The sequence below is a fragment of the Prunus avium genome, chromosome 6 (assembly GCF_965620075.1).
Source record: "Prunus avium chromosome 6, drPruAviu1.hap1.1, whole genome shotgun sequence".
NCBI classification, from domain to species: Eukaryota; Viridiplantae; Streptophyta; class Magnoliopsida; order Rosales; family Rosaceae; genus Prunus; species Prunus avium.
The window spans coordinates 13,174,793-13,194,997 of record NC_142289.1 but is presented as its reverse complement, the minus strand read 5'-3'; the positions used below and the strand labels follow the sequence as shown (position 1 = coordinate 13,194,997).

Genomic DNA, 20,205 nt, shown 5'->3' with positions numbered 1-20,205 from the left:
CAAACCAACTCTGGAAATATGGTATAGGAAGGGTGGAACCCATGGTGTAGGTGGGCTTGAACTTATCAGCTCTGATGCTAAACTGGTTGACTTGCTAGGCCAAATGCCATGTAATAGGATTGTGGGGTTGTACTATACTGAAGTGGGCAATTCTAATATAGTTTGGAGTCAAGGTTTGGATGGTGCAGACAATTATGCAGAGGTGCAACACAATGTTCAGGTGAAAGATGAAACTAGGGTGGAAGATAATGTTGATGTTGAAGATAAAGATGAAGCTGAGGTTGTAGACAGTGAAGAAGATGATGGAGAATTTGTTGATAATGATTACGAGTTCAGTGAAGAAGAATTTGGGTTTAAGACAGTTGAAGTGCCTGTTCATGAAGGGGCAGAGGACAAAGGAGGCGATAGCAATAGGAGGCCTGGTTTTGAAGCTTCTGGAGAGGTCTCATCAGATGGTGAGCACACCTCAGATTTTGATACTGAAAGTGAGGGTGATGGGGATGATATGGAAGGGGATAATGAAGGGACAAGTAAGGTGAGAAGGAAAAAAAAACTGCCTCGGTTTAAGCAGTATAGAAGGGCGGTGGACTTAAAGAATCCTGAGTTTCGGCTTGGGATGCAATTTGAAAACAGACAGGTTCTTAAGGAGGCACTCAGGGAATATTCCATTATTCATGGAAGGAAACTGTTCTTTGAAAAAAATGACAAGACGAGAGTAAAGGCAATTTGCAACGGAGGATTAAAATGTCCATTTGTGGTTTATGCTTCACGGATTGGAAAGAATGTGCAAACATTTGTAATTAAGAAGTTGAGCTTAGAACACACATGTGGGAGGGTGGAGAAACTGAAGTTTGCTAATCCCAAATGGATTTGTGACAGATTTTCTAGCAAGATTAAGAGAAACACATATTGGAATCTCAAAGCTTTTCAAGGAGAAGTTTTGGAGTCCTATCATGTGAGGGTGTCCAAAACTCAAGTGTATAGGGCAAAGAAATTGGCTAAAGCACAAATTGAAGGAAACTACATACAACAATATGCATGGTTGTGGGACTATGCAGAGTAGTTGAAGAAAACCAACAAAGGTAGTACAGTGAAAATTAAGTGTGATATGGTTGGGGGTGAAGCAATATTTCAAAGGATTTATGTGTGTTTGGCTGCTTGTAAAAGAGGGTTTTTAGAAGGGTGCATGCCTGTAATTGGGGTTGATGCTTGCCATTTGAAAGGTCATTATCCTGGCCAAATATTGACTGCTATAGGAGTTGATGGTAATAATGGTCTTTTCCCAATTGCATATGATGTGGCTGAGATTGAAAACAAGGACTCTTGGATTTGGTTTCTGTCTTTGTTGATTGAAGATTTAGGTATTAGAAATGGTTTATCCTGGGCTTTCATAAGTGATAAGCAAAAGGGGCTCATACCTGCCATTGCACATGTACTACCAACTGCAGAGCATAGGATGTGCGTCCGGCACTTGTACAATAATTTCAGAGCAACACATCTTGGTCTCACTCTTAAACACATATTGTGGGCAGCTGCCAGAGCCACTGCTATTCCTTGGTGGGAAGCAGAAATGGACAAGATGAAGGAAGAGGACTTGGAAGCTTGGAAATGGTTGGTGCAGAGACCACCCAATAATTGGACCAGATCTCATTTTCATACAAGGTATAAGTGTGATCTTCTACTGAACAACCTTTGTGAGAGCTTTAATGCAGCTATAATTGATGCCAGAGATAATTCCATTTTAACATGTTTGGAGAGTATTCGAATGTATGTGATGCTTAGGATGGCTAATCGAAGGGCTGCTTGTGGTAAATGGAAACACCCTGTTGGCCCAAGGATATTCAAAACAATTGAGAAGAACAAGATGGGAGCTTCTCAATGCATTCCTAGATTGGCTGGGGAGAAAATGTATCAAGTCAGTCACATGTATGGTGGGGAGTTTGTTGTAGATCTTGCAGCAATGTCTTGTAGTTGTAGGAGATGGGATTTATGTGGCATACCCTGTGCACATGCTATTTCAGCTATATTCCACAAAGATGAAAACCCTGTTGAATATGTACATGAGTGTTATAAGCCAGAGACATACATGAGGTCATATCAACCAATAGTTCACCCCATCCCTTCTATGGATCAGTGGGTTAAGGGTGGCTTGCCTCCAATTAGACCTCCATTTCATAAGCGGCAACCAGAAAGACCTAAGAAAGTGAGGACAAAGGAGGCTGCTGAGGTTCAATTACTAGCCCCAAACCCACCAAACCCACCAAACCCACCAAACCCTTTGCCTCCAGGTGCACTACTCCAGCAGCAAAACTTAGAAGACTCTTCATTAAAATTAGATGTGGAGCATGTGGAAAAGAAGGCCACAATCGAAGAGGATGTGGAAGACAGGTTGTTTAATAAAAAAGGGTTTTGTTATGCATTTTAATTATTTGTACTGTGGTCCGCTGTGGTTGTGATTTTGTATAGTTGTGCTTGTATGTTGTGCAGGCTGAGGCAGCCCAAAATGGGAATGTTAGCCAAAATGAAGTTCAAGCAGCTGACAATGGAAATGCAGGCCAAAATGATATTGCCCCAGCCCAAACTGAGACTGCCCCAGTCCAAACTGACACTGCCCCAACCCAAACTGAAACTAATGCTGCCCCAACTCAAACTGACACTGCCCCAGTCCAAATTGAAGTTATTAGGCGCAGAGGAAGAGGACGAGGAAGAGGAAGAGGCTTATGGAATCCAACTGCAAGGATGTCATCTTCACAACCAGTTAGTTGCCTATTATTCTTGCCCAACTCAGATTTTTTATGTTTGCCTATATAGTAATATATTTTGTTTGTGGTTTTTATCTTAGGTGGTAAGGGATATCAGTCAAGGAAGGGTCAATCCGCCAATGACATTCTCACAAGTGCCCGTGCGAGGAAGATTCAAACACACTGTCAAAAGAGGAGGACAAGTATAGACTGTCAATTGGGGTTGATTTTGTGGACTTTTAAGACCTATTTTTGGACTCTTATGTACTTACTATGTGGATGTGTATTTTGTGAACAATTATAAACTCAAGTATGCTATTTGGTAATGTTATTTTGAAGGCTCTTTTGCCTATTCTATGTAATGTTCAGGTGTATTTTGGATTGTATGTAATGTGCAGTTGGTGAATGTTAATTGGTAATTGAAGCCTTTTGGATTGTATGTAATGTGCCCCTGTTCATTTGGTATACACTGCCAATTCGGCACAAAATCAGCTTATATAGCAAAAATCTGATACATTGCCAAATAGGCACAAAATAACCTTAGCCCAGGTTTCTGCCCATATCTGCACTACCATCAAAAGCTGTTCAAGAGTATATACAACATTATGCCCATTTTCTGCCATTTCTAGACTACCAAATCATCCATATTGATGAACAATATCACAATTATTAAACAAAACAGAACAACAACCCAGAACCACCTTCGTCTTTGTCGATAACTCAAAATTTCCCCTTCTAATACAACAACTTGTTGACCCATTCCCAGATTCTGTTTTTTCAAAATCTTGATTTCTTCTTCCTCTTCTCTCAGTTTTTGCTCTAATTTATTCTTCTCTTCTTCCATCTTTCTGAAATTCTCCGCCGTTGCTCTCAATTCGTCCTACATTGCTCTTACTCTCCTAAGTAACCCAGGCAAGATTTCCTTTCCTCGTGCGCATGTTTCTTTCTCCACCCATTCGAAAAAATGCAACCCCCTCTTACTGTTCTGCAATTCAAACAAAACGAAACACCAATTTCAGACCCAAAAAACCACCAATTTCTTTCTCCAACCATGCGAAAAAACGAAACACCAATTAACCGTTATGCAATTCAAACAAAAACTTACCCGATTATTGCAACATGCCTCAAATCTTCTTCCGGGATTCAGATCTGTCCATGAAGTCCACCATTTGATTTCCGACCCACACTCGCAGTAACGACGCCTGCTATTTGAATCTGTTGAACTCTCCGATATTTTTCCTTCCCTCGCAGCCCCTTCTCAGGTCTTCAGTTCTTCAGTCTTCATTTGGGGGTCGAAGCCAAGGGTTTAAGGCGAGTGTTCAGATTCGAAGGAGAGTCTTCAGACTCGAAAGGACGTTTTTACCCCTCATTTTGATGGACAACTTGATAGAATTGGACGGCAGGACCTAATTGCACCCTCTTGTCAAATTAAAGTACGAAATTGCCACAAAATTTAGTTCACGGACCCAATTGCAACTGGGGCCATAGTTGACGGACGTCTACAGTAATTAACCCTAAACTAAAATATTAATAAAGTAAAGCCCATCTCAGCTCTCTGCTCTCCCTCTCCCCTTCTACCCCCTTCCCCTACCTCCACTCTGTTTTTTTTTCTCCTCTACGAGAACATAAGCAGCAACAAACACAACATGACTCTACCGTCTACGGTCCCACGTGGCGCCTCTTTAGCCGCAACCTCACCTAGTGGGGCCTGCAAATGGGTTCTCAACATCCTAGGGGACTGGCTTGAAACAAATTCTCAATCCTAACCCAAAAGTGTCAGAGTGGTCGAGCATTTGCAATACGCCATGTTTTGCTTGTTGGTTTTGATGTCCTTTGGGGATAGATTGGATGAAAACCAAATCAAAGAAATAGTGTGTTTAGCATCCCTCGCTCTTGAGTTTTGGGCGATATCATTTCCTCAATTTTTTGCCTGAATTAGAATCTTGGGGCTTGGGGCTAGGGCTGTGGGTTGCGGGTTGGGATGGGATGGTCAGGTCGTGAGGGAGAAAGAGTAGAGGGGTGTGTGGGGGAAGGCTGAGAGGGGGGAGGTTGCGGAGTTGGGATGCGAGGCAGTGTTTTTGTATAAATCTGGGTTCGTTTACTCTTTTAAAAAAATTGTTATTTTATTTTTGTATTTATCTGATTTTAAAATTTTTAATTAATTTAAACAATACAGAAATTTGTTATTAATTTTTAGGTCAATCTCACCAAAAAAAAAAAAAAGCCATGTGGCTGGTGAGATTCAATGTTTTAAAATTTTCTATGTTTTATAATAGTTTTCTTTAATTTTTTATTATATATTACTATTTTAATTCATAGAGACACTTTTACCCCTGAATTTAATGGCAAAAGTGACAGACTTTGACAGTAGGACCATTTTGATACTAAATAGAGAATTGGAGGACTATTGAAATGAAAATTTTAGTTGGTGGACTAAAATGAGATTGGAGCAAAAATTAAGGAACCATTTCAATCAATAACCAGGCTATAATATTATATAAGTTATTAAAGTCTTCAGTTGCTGGATTCCCTTTTGCATAAGGTATGTCGGTTCTTGTAACTGACAATTGCACCTAGTTCTCATAAGAACATGGGTGTTAAGAATTAGGAAAGTTAGTTTTAGTTTCCTTGTTTATATTGATTGTAATTGATTTGGAGTAGTCTACAAGTTCTTTGTAAATTTAGCTTGTAAACTCTGTAAATTTAGATGGGTGATGGGAATCGAAATTGATGTTATTTTACAAGATGTTCCGGATCTGCTCACAGAACAGAGCTATGATAATTTCTAAACTTGAAAGAAACTTTGGGCTACTAACTAGTCTTTGTTTTAGTAGTAATTTTAGCTAGAGGAGGTCTCAAGTTTGATTTACATGGACAGCGATGACGATATATGTTCTCAATGAATTTGATACTTTTGTTGTGGCTAGACTCATATTGTTGTGAAGTAGCTTTCTTTTAGGGCCAATTTAGTAGGCAATATTATATGGTCGGATGAGATCATAATTTATAATTCTAGTCAAATATTTGATGCAGCACTAAATGATTTTTAATTTTCCACCAAAATTGAAATTTAATGTACCAACACCAACGTCAGATTTTGCCAAATTATAGAGACCAGAATCATAAATTGCAAAAGCAAAAAAGAAGAAAAAGCTGGATTGAGTTTCAACTTTATGAATTACCAAATTCATTAATTACATATGCTTTATGGAACATTTTTATCTTTTTTTCATTTTTAGAAGTTTCCATTCCTTTGACCAGGATACCCCCTTAATTAAGGTTGGTAAAGAAAAAAGCAGTCCGTCCACAGTAGAAAATTCCTCGCAATATCTCCTTGCCTTGAGGTCAACCATGCACTCCCCCTTCCAATATTCAATTGTTTTATTTATTTGAAATCTCCAATTAGTCCTCATCAAAAATCACAAGAAGAACCAGTCCCGCCTCATCAAAAATCACAACAAGAGAACTTAAATTTGAGACTTCTTCTAATATTGTTGTAGATGTAATCATCAGACAGACAACTATTCTTCCACTTTTCACTAATTGTTGTAGATGTAAGAGTTTTCATTGTACATCTAATCATCATCAGAATGGCGCCATTAATGTTCTCCTTAAGATTTCTGTTCTTCCTTTCTCCCGTTTTGTTCCTCATGATCAGCCCTCAATCCCTTGCTCAGATATCGTGTTCCAACGATAAAGGCAACTACACCACCAACAGTACCTACCACACAAACCTCAACACCCTTCTCTCTTCTCTTTCTTCCCCCTCCAACAACGGCAATGGGTACGGCTTCTACAACTCATCCTACGGGGAAAACCACGACCAGGTTTACGCAATCGGGCTATGTCGAGGGGATGCCACGGTGGACAGTTGCCGTGGCTGCCTCAACGACACCGCACAATTGCTCACACAGTCCTGTCCCAATCAAAAGGAAGCTTTCGGCGCAGGTGATCAGTGCAACCTTCGCTACACCAACCGCTACATCCACGGAGTCATGGAAACTTCCCCTGCTTTCCGGCTGTATAACGTACAGAACATGTCCTCCTCCGTCGTCGTCGGCGGGTTATTTTACGAGCTGAGGGGGCTACTGGAGGACCTAAGGGGTCAAGCTGCAGGGAACGGTTCACTTCGAAAATTTGCGGTAGGGAGCGCAACCACTCCCAGCTTCCAAACAATCTATGGACTTGCGCAGTGTACGCCGGATTTGACCGAGATGCTCTGCAGTAATTGCTTGGGTACTTCTTTGGGAGATATCCAAAGATATTTTCCGGGGAATCAACCAGGTGGTATAATTGTTAAACCCAGCTGTGATGTTAGGTATGAGACCTATCCCTTCGTTGACCCTACAACTGTCCGACCATTGCCGTCTCCTCCGCCGCCAACCAGTACAGGAGGTAGGTATATATATCCCAATATATTATGCTTTGAAGAAATAAAGTTGGCTTAACTAGAGCAATTGTCCAGGAATTTGTAGATGAGTTACATTTTAGTCCCTCAATTCAATTTTCAGTTGATGTAGTTGTCTCGTGTACAAGTTCAGGGACCATTGCTACCATTGACACTATAACAATTTTGGGTCGAAGAGATTTCTAATGCATATTTTGTTAGGTTCATATACAGATGTATGTATGTATGTATTCAAATTAATGCCAATGAGATTTCCGATTTTTGCAGGATCGAAGAGTAACAGATCTCAGACTGTCATAATTATTGTTGTGCCAATTGTTGTTTCTATGGTACTAATAGTTATATACTTCTGCATTTGTTTAAGAGTAAGGAGGACAAAGAAAAAACTTGAAACTAGGAAGTTAATTCCAGGTAAGGACGCAACTCTAGTGAACATTAATTAATCATATTATTCCATTTGATAGGGAGGAAGCCAAGTACTACTACTTTTATAGGAATTTTTAGAATTTAAATTGTTCCTCAGGCAGCGACGATACAGATGAAATTGGATCTGTAGAATCCTTGCAATTTGACTTGGCCACCATTAGAGTTTCCACAGATGACTTTTCTGAAGCAAATAAACTTGGACAGGGGGGATTTGGATCTGTTTACAGGGTAATGACAAGTTAACAAGAACTTATAACTTTGATATTTCTTGAATGCCACTTATATCATTTCTGTTTTTTCATTCCGTAACTATATATTTTTTCAGGGTAGGCTTCTCAATGGAGAAGATATAGCTGTAAAAAGACTCTCCACAAATTCTGGGCAAGGAGATTTAGAATTCAAAAATGAGGTCTTATTATTAGCTAAACTTCAGCACCGGAATTTAGTTAGACTCTTAGGTTTCTGCTTAGAAGGAAGTGAAAGGCTTCTTGTCTATGAATTTGTCCCTAATGCAAGTCTCGATCACATCATATTTGGTATGTCTGGAATTATGCATTGTTTTCGTTTGACTTTGAATGTTTATTATAGAATTCCAATTGTGAAACATGTATGCAAGAAAACATTGTAATTGAAGTCTTGATTTTGCATTAATATATTTGCAGACCCAACAAAGCGAGCACAACTAGATTGGGAGAGGCGCTACAAAATCATAGTAGGCACTGCTCGAGGCCTCCTTTACCTCCACGAAGACTCTCGCCTTAGAATTATTCATCGTGATCTCAAAGCTAGTAACATCTTGATAGATGCAGAAATGAACCCCAAAATTTCAGATTTTGGCATGGCAAGGTTGTTCGTGCCTGATCAAACGGAAGGCAATACTAGTAGAATTGTTGGGACCTAGTAAGAATATGCACTCAACTGCCTGTGGGCTTATGTTTGTTATGTCAACAATTTCCTTTCCATATGTGTTGGTGAACGATGACATTCTTTTAGTTGATATGCAGTGGGTATATGGCTCCAGAGTATGCAATGCATGGGTACTTTTCTGTTAAGTCTGATGTCTTCAGTTTTGGTGTGTTAGTTCTAGAGATAGTCAGTGGACAAAAAAATATTGGCATCCGGCATGGAGAAAATTTGGAGGATCTTCTAAGCTTCGTAAGTGAAAATATAATATAGGTTTTAAATCTCAATACAATTTAGTGCAACGAATTAAAGAAAGGAAACTTATCTCTGATCATTTCTGCAAATTCACAAATCATTGCAGGCCTGGAGAAGTTGGAGGGAAGGGACAGCTTCAAATCTAATAGATCCTACATTGAAGACTGGTTCAAAAAATGAAATAATGAGATGCATCCACATTGGATTATTATGTGTGCAAGAAAATGTAGCTGATAGGCCAACCATGGCTTCTGTTATTCTCATGATGAATAGCTACTCCTCCACTCTCCCAGTGCCCTCCCAATCTGAATATAATTCAGGGGCAACAAGGTCAGATCGATCCAAGAGTAACTCTGTCATAGTAATGGAATATGAGACTTTTACTGAACCACATCCGCGCTAGTAATGGAATATGAGACTCCACATTCTTGATACAATAACAGAGGAAGTGCTATATAGCAAAGCATTTACTTCTGATGGATTTGTGGAGAAAATTATCCAAGTCTGTTGATTTTCAGGATCTGGATCAATGTGAATCAAACCAGAGTGTAATTTATTATATTTGTATGACACTTCTGTATAATGAATATCTAGTTTTTGCGATGATTCATGCATATAGAATAACATTGCTGATGACGTCCGGTTCAACCATTCCTTTTTTTGAACTGAAGTGTTGCATTCAATATACGGCAAAGAAACCGCTACAAAGCTACAGATCAAGAGGGCCCAGCCACAAAGGGAAACAGCATGGTGCCTAAGGTTAGAAACCAACCAAATTTAACTGGGGCCAAAAGCAAAACACTGCTAGTGCCAAAGATAAAACAACTAAAGGAGCTACATGAACAAGGACATAGGTAGAGCCTAACACGCGTCCATTCCTTCTAGCTGGAAAGATGAAGCTAAATACTTGGAGGGCAGGGGAGACCGTCTTTAGCAGCTGTTTTGTTGCTGGTGTTGCCTGATGAGTCATCATTCAGGCTGAGGCATGGGCTGGTCTTGTTCATTGTGGGATGCTTCACTTCCTGGAACATTCCAGCAACTAACAAGTCATCATTCAGGCTGAGGCATGGGCTGGTCTTGTTCGTTATGGGATGCTTCACTTCCTGGAACAGTCCAGCAGCTAACAAGTACATATCCTTGATCTACTTTGTCCTTTTTTTTCATTGTTAGTATCTAAGATAATGTAAAATATCAGAGACCCTATATGAAAAGTTATTATTTTATTACTGTGTTGACTGCCTACGTTAATATATAAAGAGTCAAGGTAATTATCAACATCGGGGTGGTGGCGCAGTTGGCTAGCGCGTAGGTCTCATAGCTTCTGAGTTATCCTGAGGTCGAGAGTTCGAGCCTCTCTCACCCCATCAATCTTTTACAATTTTAAATTAAATTTTTCACCCACCTAATTACATAAAGAAGTGGTTTGCTTTTACCATTTTGGACATGGCACTTTAAGAAATGGGAAAGGAGAATTTAATTGTGGGCATTTTGGGATTCCTGGAGTCCAGGAACCCAGGAAGCCGGGAGCTTCTATAATAAGGAGCTAATTTGAGGAGGTTATGTGAGGAGGCCCATCTCACCATCAAAAGGGGTGTGGACCCCCCAATGCACCCCCCATGTACTTTGTTTTTGGTTATTGATGGTGAAATTTCACCTCCTCAAATAACCTCCTCATTCTAGCCTTTCCGCAGGAAGTCCCTCCAGTTCTTTGTAACCTTCTGTTATATAAAATCACATGGGCTTGCATAGACAACTAAATAATGAGAAGGCATATGACCCACTTTAGCGCATGAAAAGAGGGCCATATTTTGATCCATGTACAAAAAGATGAAAAAAGAAGGGAACAAAAAAAGTAGTGGCCTTTCACTTTTTTATCCTTTGTTCCTTTAGTTGCTTTGCTTTTGCATGGCCTTTTTCACATGTCTTTCTTCATGTGATCAATCCAAGAAATGTTCCCTCGAAAGCATCCAGTGGGAAGCTTGATGTCTAGTTGTTGGGAATAAGAGTTGTCATGGGATTGAAATGGTATGGAACGAGGAGTGGAAGCACAAATGGGCCAAGGTGTCATCACCATATCCACCTCCACCACCACATGATTAGCACATAACACTTTCAACATCATGTCCATTTTAATCATTATCCACAATTACAACAGTTCTATATTAAAACTTACCAAATAGTTTTGACATTGTTTTTTATACTAACTGCATTTTAAAAATATTGTTTACCAAATATGAAACAGTTTTACTTTAGAGCTGATTATTTTCAAATTACAACAAAGCAACATTTTTAAAAAGTGACAACAATCTCAAATTAGGCCTTCATATAATGCACTTGAAATCTAATCAAATATTATTGCGGGCTTACTTTTTGTTTATACTAAGGAAAATATCGTCTCTTATTCAAATATTAATGATTTTTATGTCATTTTTTCTTGGAAACCATTATGTGATATTTAATGAGATCAATTCTTTGCAAAGGACTTGTAACTTAAGTGATTAAGAGCATTTATAACACCCGAAATCCTATGTTTGATTTCCTACTCCCCAAAATCAATTGTTTCAAAAAAAAATCTTTAATAATGTAAAATTGGAGAAATTGGGATTAGTCTGCAAATACTTCTCTATTGTCTACTTTAATTTCAACAGGCTCCTATATTTAAAAGAAGGTGAGATTCAATTTTCTTAGAATGGGATTATACCAAATTGTAGATACCTAATCCACTAATCATCAACCTTAAAACATCCACGTGGTAGTAGAAGAAAACAACATTATATATAGTCACTGACATCCGTGGCACATGATAAGGTGACTAAAAATAATGAACACAAATACTCGTAAGCCATCCTCTTGTGCCACGAATAAAAGTGACTATTAATTATTTTTTCTTGTAGTGGATAACTGACCCTCTTGTCTTAGCCAATTCTCATATTTGAATCATGAATTCAAAATAGAAGCATTACCCCTCCCATGTCAAAAGAGAAAAAGTCATGTGTACATAGGGCGCGAAAGTATCATACTTTTTTTCTTGTTGTTTTCAAGAGGTTAGGCTCTACCATTAATGTATCCCGCTCAAGGACCGAAGTTTTTGTGGTCAAGAGGTTAGGCACATTGAAACTTTTGAAGACTGCAATAACGTCGAAAGGGACTCTATTTGATACTATATTTGTAATCACATTATGTGAAAGTGATGTGTAAGTTATTAATTGATGTAAAAAGTACCACAGAATATAGCAATTTGGTGTTAATTTTTTAAGAAATTCATTCTATGAATTGAAAATTATTCAACCTCATCCCAGCAAGAATTGGCTCGACTGCAGGGGCGGAGCCAATTAAGGCCTAGGAGGGTCATATGACCCTTCTGACCCAATGGTAACAGTGTACAGATTACCTTATTAACCCTTCTGACCCAATGGTAACAGTGTACATATTACCTTATTTCCACTTTCAACATTTAAGTAAATGTCTTTGTCATTTTACTTTTATTTATTTTTATATTACTCCATTTACTTAAGTTTACAATGTAAATAAGGAAGTACCCCCCATTTGGATTCAAATAAAAATACTAGAAAATCAAATTCCCACCAAATCAAAATATGAAAAATCGGTTTTAGTGTAAAATACGATTTAGGCTAAAAATGATGGCTCATTAAGTCAATATATACTTCATACTAAAATCCCATAAAATCAAGTGTTCTTATTTGATGTGTGAGGAATAAAAGCCGCCAAAAATTATCTTCAGAAAATGATTATTCCAAAAACTCATTTTTCATACTTAGTCAATATTTTTACATAAAACAATTTTTCATGTATGATATGAATGCATGAAGGAACTAAGGTCAATCTAGGTAAAAAGCCTAATCCACTATGATGTTAAACCCTATTTGGTTTATGTTAAAACTTATTGAAAATTAGTTTATGGAGCTATGAACTAGCGTGGTTTATATGATTTAATGTTTACTTTTATTTCTACAAAGACTATAGAAATTGTAAGTATACGTACCAAAAAAAATAATCATTAAATTTTAAGCTAATAACTTTAGCTAGCCCACCCGTTGAAAAATTCATGATTCCACCCTTGATGAAGCATATGGAAGTGGGTGGTAGAGCAACTGGTTTGACCTTCTACCAAGTAAGTGTTTTTATTCATGTTCAGTTTAATTAGCAACATCTTCCAATATTGTCTTAAAACCCATTAAATAGTTTTGGAACAACAACTATCAAAGTTTTCTTATATAATTGAACTTATTCTAAAATATTTATGTAGAAAAACAATGGATACTTAAGATTTTAGGTTATTAATCTATTATCTCATAGTTTTATTCTCATGGCACATCCTTGTATGCATTTTTCTTCTCCTCTAAACCATCCTAGTTCAAGTCTAGTGGTGGTATGGCTTTTCCATTTATCTTGGCTAATAATGTTGACACTCCTTGAGAGAATTCTTGGCTACGCCACTGCTCGACTGCATCCGAATAACTCCTTATACAAAAGCACTCAGTCATCACTCACACATAATAGACCGAAGAAAAAAATTATAACCTAATCCGGAGTAAATTTCTAGCTTTGCCCTCGATTGTTATAGTAGTAATGGTTAGAGAGAATTTAGGAGAAACTTTCATGAAAATGCATAAAAAGTCACTATTATTCATCCCCAAGGGACAGCCATTCATCCCCAAGGGACAGCCACAAAAAAGAAGAAAAATCTCTACAGAAATTAGTTAAAAAGGAATGGGACGTTGCCAATGATTGATGTGCTCACCTTAAGAGTGGCTCGGAATCACAAGATGATTACAATAGTCACCTGCCCTTGTTTCATGGGTCCCATCCCTCTCATATCATATTAACTTGAGGTCAGTTGAGGAATTACATAGCCACCGACTACTTTGTGCGTCAATGTTCATTAATATTTGTTCCCACACAGGTCAGTTTTAAACCTAGAATGGAATCCATGAAAAGAGGACGAAACAAGAATTTTCCATACCAAAAAAAGAAACAAATATATTATATTATCTTGTCTATATCAAAGGAATTTCATGTCATAAATTCAACACTAACTGATTAAAAAAAAAAAATTAGGATTAGGGCTTTAACTTCGTAATGATTTATGAATTCTTATGTTGAGTATTAAAAATATTAGAGTGTGATGTATTTTCAGGATTTAAAGGAAAATACTTCCCTTCTTATTAGGTAAGAAGGAGCTCCTATATTCTTGTTAATAGCAGTGTGACATGTGTGCAAAAGTTTTTCTTTTTATGTTTTCACTGAATTATTTTTTGTATATGTGTCAAACTGTTATTCGTAGGAATGAGAAGTATTTCATTACCGATAAAAAGGCAAGTAGTATATTTTTTTTTTAATGTTTTACCGTTTGAAGCATATAAACTGTTTAAATTGATTTCACTGTGGTAGGGTATGCAATGGGAGCTATTACTTAGGATACTCACATCTGGGTCCCATCAATCCTTGTACTCACAACGTGGCCTCATGCAGGGACATACGTGTCATGGCCCTACCATACAGTGTTAATTATATCCTTGATCCCCCGAGTCTCTCCCCCAGTGACCAGTCCCAGTCCTAGATGGGACAGCATTAACGCAAGAGAAGCTTAATAAAATAACCACAACTTGAAGGGGGAGGGAGCACAGAAGTCAACTATTTCAACCCTCGGTCTCACACCATGCTTTCCCAGATCGCAGATCTGACGGCTGTGAAGACTAAGGTGGAGCACCAAGTCAAATGCCCCCATACTGTAGAAGGACGTGGTACTGTTTTTTTTGAAATTTATTATTTATTAGGGTTAGGACTTGGAAGAACTGACTGAAGTCAAAATCCCAGCATTGATTTTCCCAAGTCATAATAATGGGGAATTTTTGGGCTCCATTAAAATAATTTTAAATATTGCAAAGAACAGGACTTGTCACCGACAACTGATCTGAGGAAGATCGAACCAAATAATTTACTTCTATGCAACGGATTTTCTCTATTGGAACTTTGCATTGGAATCAAATAATTTACATATAACAAAATTCTAAATATGCGTGTTCTTAAAAACTACATGTATATATATATCACATCAGCTAATTAACGGAACATAAAAAATAATGAAGTCTTTCTTTGTATTAGTTTTAGATTTTGCCGTAGTATTAGAACACTTTTAGTAATCGCTACAAACCCTTTATAAACTTCTATTATGATCTGATTAAATGAGGTATAATAAAGGGTTATATTAAACCTACTTTGTGGCTGTAATGGTCAAACACAATATTACAACAATAATAAACTTGCCTACTTGGGGCTTCGTTCTATTTATGACGACAATAAACTCACCTACTTTGGTCGACACAAGACTAGTGTCACACCATATAACATGTTTTTGTTGTTTTCTTTCAAAAATTTCAACAAACAAGCATAGTCTACGCCAAACTCTGTTGTCTGAGATATATACTAACTCCTTAAGCTTGTGGTCTTCTTTGAAGTAATGTTTTGTCGTTTTGTTGAATACAAGCAATATTTAGAGAGGGGGAAAACGAACCTTGGACCTTATGTGCAAAAGTAAATGCTTTTAATCACTTGAGTTAGAAACGCTTTCTAAAAAATGAGCGATGGGAAATTAAAGTTGAAAGATTTGTGATTTACAAGTTGATAAGGTGAAAAAAGTCAAAAACATGTAAACTCAAAAAGTAGGATGAGGTTTCTGATAACCCCGTTCTTCTTTCTAATGGCCAATTAAAAAACTGACAAAACAAAAGTGGGCAGACTTTAATTGTAATTATTGACCATTGAAATTTGAAGTCACTGTCTAAATACAATTTGTCATTAACTCAAAATATCAGAAATGGATGACACTAAAATAATAAATCCACTAAGCAAAGAATATATATAGTTGTTTAATTTATAACTAAATTGCTCTCACACCCAGTAATCCAGCAGAGGGACCCCCGGTAAAACCGCGTGTTGTAGAGAGAGAGAGAGAGAGAGAGAGAGCTCTCCTTCACTCTCCACTGCCTACTTGCACCATGTGACCGACCTCATCACTTGCTGTCTTCCCATTAAAGTCCCCCTCTTCCTCTCTTCACTTCTCTCTATGTACACCCACCAAGCTATATATATAAATCCAATCCTTGCTAATCTTTCACTCTCTCTCTCTCTCTCTCGCTCTGTCTTGTATATATATATATATATATATATAGTTCTAGATCTTTGAAGCCCTCATCAGAGATCTTGGTTTCAGAAATGGCTCCACTCATGTACTTGAGTTTCAGAAAGGTACTTTTGCTTTCTCTTGTTATTATGTTTCTCTTTTCTACTCTTCTCCTTTCTGCCTACTCAGAGCCTCAATTTGAGAGCTCATCACAGTCTCTTGGTACAAGGAAAATGTTAGAGTTAGAGAAAAATCAAGACCAGCCTAAGAAAATCAAGCCTGCCAATTCCCTCTCCTCTAAAAACCAAACCAAGCTCATCAAGCCCACCTTGTCTTCCTCCAAGAACCAGACCAAGCTGATCAAATCTAGCCTATCCTCCAAAAACCAAACCAAGCTCCTCAAACCCAACCTCTCCTCCAAGAACCAAACCAAGCTTATCAAATCCAGTTCCAATTCCACCAAGACATCCTCATCCCCCACCAAGAATATTGAGCTCAAAAAACTCAATTCCACATCAAAATCCTCAAACTCTGTCAAACCCAATTCAATTTCTAGTAAGAAAATCTCAGATCTAACCAAGCCAAGCACTCCCAAGAACAAAACAACCAAACCCACCACCACCACAAAACAATCCCAAAACCCACCAAAAACAGAGAAGAAACCCACCCAACAAAAACCCAAAAAGCCAATTGAGCCCAGCTGGATTGATCAAGAAGATGACACTGATTTTGTCTCAGATTTCACTGGTTTGCCTGGAAAATTCCAGCAAACCTTGATTCCAGATTTAGAGAGAATCTCAACCACTTCAAAGATTTATCTCAACAAAGCCAACAAGCAAATGACAAACCAGTTCAAGCCCATTGTTGGCAACAAATATGCTGCCACAATTGCCTCCATAGTCTCCTGTGCCTTCCTCTTGATCCCTCTGCTCTTAGTCTCTCTCCTCTTCACCCGCATCAAAGCCTATTTCTCTCTCCAAAAGCTCTTGATCTTCATCCAAGTCTACCTCTCCATCTACTTCTCCATCCTCTGCCTCTCCTCACTCGTCACTGGGCTCGAGCCCCTCAAGTTTTTCTACGCTACTTCGCAGTCCACCTACATTTGCCTACAGGTGCTGCAGACACTCGGCTACGTGCTGTATCTGTTGCTACTTGTGATGTATTTGATCCTGGTTTTCTCGACGGATTCTGGGCTGGGCTCGAAAATGTTGGGCCTGGCCCAGGCCTTCGTGGGCATTTCTGTTGGGCTTCATTACTATATGTCGGTGTTTCACAGAGCCGTGCTGAGGCAGCCACCCAAGACCAACTGGAAGGTGCATGGGATTTACGCCACGTGTTATCTTGTGATTTGCCTGTTTGCTACAGCTGAGAGGAGGAAGAAGGCGTACTTGGAAGAGGGCGGTGAAGAGGGCAAGAAGAGCTAATTTTGTTGAATAAAAATTAGTGGGTTAAAAACCAATCAAATTCTTGGTATACAAAGTGAAAAATCACCTCCTATTTTCACCTCTCTTTTATTATAATAGCTTTTGTTTTCATTTTTTTAGATTTAGGAAGATTTTATTATTTATCCTGCCATAAGCTCTGGTGGCATGTAATACCATTGGCCAAGCAAGTGCAACCATGGTGTTATGAAATAAATTATGCAATTGGGACAAACTTGTCATATTGCTTCAATTTTTTTTTAATGTAGTTGCTATTTACATGTAATTCTGCATTCGAAAAGTGGTAGTAGCATTGCCCTAAGTTAAACTCAACTAATTTAGTTATGATGCTATATACTTACTGTAAATTAATCTATTTGTAAGGAGGAGGATTCGAAGTTGAGGCGTTCGAACTTGAATGCAAAAAGACGGGCTCACTTCCCTGGCCAATTAGCATAACCAACATTTGTTGGAAGTTTGTTTTTTAATTCTAGTTGATACACTTCTCCATGTGTACTTAATTTGGGAACATCTCCATGTGTACTTAATTTGGGAACATGTGGATTTTCCATGGGAGGTTGCTTGTCACATCTCCTCAAAAATCCAGGAATGCTCAATGAAGTGTTTCTTTTTGTTTTTTTAGGTCAAGGGACGTGTTTCTTTAACTAAAATGGGTATTGAAATCATTCTTATTTTTTATTTTTTTCCAATATCTGTTAATATACACATTGTTCTGATTCGTAATTTCATCGATATTTATTAGTAGGCATATAATGAATTCCTGCACCGACTGGATTGAGGTAGGTGTCGGTTGCTGCATGGGTTATTGTACAACCGACATTTTGCTTGCACTAATTTTATCCTAATATTTTGTCCTGTACATTTATAAGTAATAGGTCTCCGTTATATCCTTGTCAAGTCAAGTAATGGAGATTTGGAGTCTTTGAAAGCTAGCGACTGCCTGCCAACTACTATTTTCCACCACATACCTAAATTCTATTGACATCATGTGACAAAAGCTCCTGGTCATTTTCACCATGCACCTTCCTAAGAGCCCTTTTATTTATTTCATTTGTCACATACTAGTACTTTTTTATTTGTTTGTTATCATCAGAAGGACAGCATTGATACCATTCAAGGTCAAATATTTTTGGGATGCATTCATTTGTTTATTCAATACAAACGATAGTTTAAATTACAAGGGAGATGGATTTTTCTCACACACACACAAACAACTATGATGCCGTGGGAATTTGAACTTAAGACTTATAGTCTGCAAATCATGGCTCTTTTTCACCAAGCTACACCCCGTTGATTGGGGAAACATTGACTTTGAATGCATATAATTAAGACATTGTTTGTTGAGAGCTAGTGTACATTATTTTTAGGCTAAAAATCACTTTTTGGTCTTTGTAGTTTGGCACTTTAACCACTTTTGACCCTGAAATTTCAATTCCGTCAATTTTGACTATGTAATTTCGTATTTATAGCAATTCAAGGACAAGTTAATATTCATGTCAATTTCTTTGATAGTGCAAAGGGCAATTTTGTCAACCCATAATCCTTAAGCATGAAAGCTCGTCTGAAACTCCCATAATTTCATATTTGGACTTGAAATTGGTCATTTGGGTTTAGGGTTCTTCAAAAATTGGGATTAGTGGTTGAATTGCGAGCCCTAATATGAAATGGGGAGAATTTCAAACAAGTTTTTACACTCAAGAATTTTGGGTTAACGAAATTGCCCCTTGTATCGTTAAAGAAATTGACAAGAATACTAACATATCATTGAATTGTTACAAATACGAAACTACAATGGCAAAATTGACAAAATTAAAACTACATGATAAAAAATAATTGAAGTACCAAACTATAGGGACCAAAAGTGACTTTTGGCCTTGTTTTTATATTTCCTGTCACTATTTGGAGAACAAGTTTATATGCTATTTTTGGATTTTTAAAAAAAGGGTTTTTAAGATTGTTTACTAGTCTTAAAGCCCAAATGTGCAAGATGAAAAGCCCATTTTAGAGCATGGCCCATTAACTGAGGTTTTTAATTTGGCCGAAATCTTTCTTCAGTGCCTGGGTGACAATCATTAAGATAACTCCAAATCTCCATTCGACACAGTTGAATTGATCATGATTTGGAGTATTTGGTTTTTCGCTGCAATCATTAAACATAAAGCTTTAGTTGTTGAGACAAGACAACTCAATTAATTGTTGTAATTTAAGTGTTTTTTAGCCACAAACGATAGTTTAAACTACATAGAAGAATTCTCACACACACACACAATTATGATGCTATGGTGATTCGAACTAGACATCTATGTTCTGCAAGTTAAGCCCCTGGCTAGACCCCATTGGCAACTTCAATGTAAGCACCGTATTTTTTTTTAAATTTTTTTAATCACAATTAGATGTCAAAATAGTTTTCAATTTGTCTAAGTTTTTTTTCAAGATTCGTATGAGAGAAGGAAAATTGGATGTTTTGGAGCATAAGATAAGTTTTATCTTGTGAAGTAATCAATTTTGAATAGGAAGTTAACTTATGCAGACCTAGGTTACCTTGCTAGCCAATTATCTGAATTTTATAAATACCGGCTCTCGTGAACATAAAGGAGTCTCACACCAAAAATTGTAAAGTTATGCATCACGTGTTCTATCTTTCATCATTTTGCTTTTCCTAAGAGGAGTAATTTAATTCCAACGAAATTGTTCAACGCATCTCGTGAGCAGTTTGTAGAAGACTCTAAATAAAGGACGCGGCGTTCATAAACAAAAAAATAAAAATAAAGGACGGGGCGTGTTATATTATGTTATTCATTTGATGCAACCGTGTTGTTGCTCGGTGTTCTAATGGTGAGACCACCTTCACCTTACAACTAAAATTACAGTCGAGAATCTTTGCCT

General features: G+C 37.7%; 2 protein-coding genes and 1 non-coding gene across 3 annotated transcripts; all 3 read left to right on the top strand.

Moving 5' to 3' along the window:
* Positions 1-6,155: 6,155 nt before the first annotated feature.
* LOC110745459 (cysteine-rich receptor-like protein kinase 29) lies at positions 6,156-9,361 on the top strand. The gene is made up of 7 exons (XM_021945549.2): positions 6,156-7,136; positions 7,417-7,560; positions 7,673-7,803; positions 7,901-8,111; positions 8,238-8,475; positions 8,580-8,730; positions 8,840-9,361. The coding sequence occupies exons 1-7, from the start codon at positions 6,332-6,334 to the stop codon at positions 9,134-9,136; spliced, it is 1,977 nt and encodes a 658-aa protein (XP_021801241.2). The 5' UTR covers positions 6,156-6,331; the 3' UTR covers positions 9,137-9,361.
* Positions 9,362-10,012: 651 nt separating this feature from the next.
* On the top strand, positions 10,013-10,097 carry TRNAM-CAU (transfer RNA methionine (anticodon CAU)). Its single transcript is given in 2 exon segments — positions 10,013-10,050; positions 10,062-10,097. It is a non-coding gene; the product is annotated as a tRNA-Met (tRNA).
* Positions 10,098-15,797: 5,700 nt separating this feature from the next.
* LOC110745482 (cell wall integrity/stress response component-like protein) lies at positions 15,798-17,551 on the top strand. Its single transcript, XM_021945580.2, has one exon. It carries the CDS (start codon positions 15,970-15,972, stop codon positions 17,299-17,301), a length of 1,332 nt encoding a protein of 443 aa, XP_021801272.2. The 5' UTR covers positions 15,798-15,969; the 3' UTR covers positions 17,302-17,551.
* Positions 17,552-20,205: the final 2,654 nt, after the last annotated feature.

What these genes read in the sequence shown, in the direction of transcription:
- LOC110745459 (XM_021945549.2), top strand. Translation starts at nt 6,332, where the DNA reads ATGGCGCCATTAATGTTCTCCTTAAGATTTCTGTTCTTCCTTTCTCCC. An exon ending in GCCGCCAACCAGTACAGGAG is followed by an intron (nt 7,137 to 7,416) that starts GTAGGTATATAT and finishes CGATTTTTGCAG; the next exon opens with GATCGAAGAGTAACAGATCT. An exon ending in TCTCGATCACATCATATTTG is followed by an intron (nt 8,112 to 8,237) that starts GTATGTCTGGAA and finishes ATATATTTGCAG; the next exon opens with ACCCAACAAAGCGAGCACAA.
- LOC110745482 (XM_021945580.2), top strand. Translation starts at nt 15,970, where the DNA reads ATGGCTCCACTCATGTACTTGAGTTTCAGAAAGGTACTTTTGCTTTCT.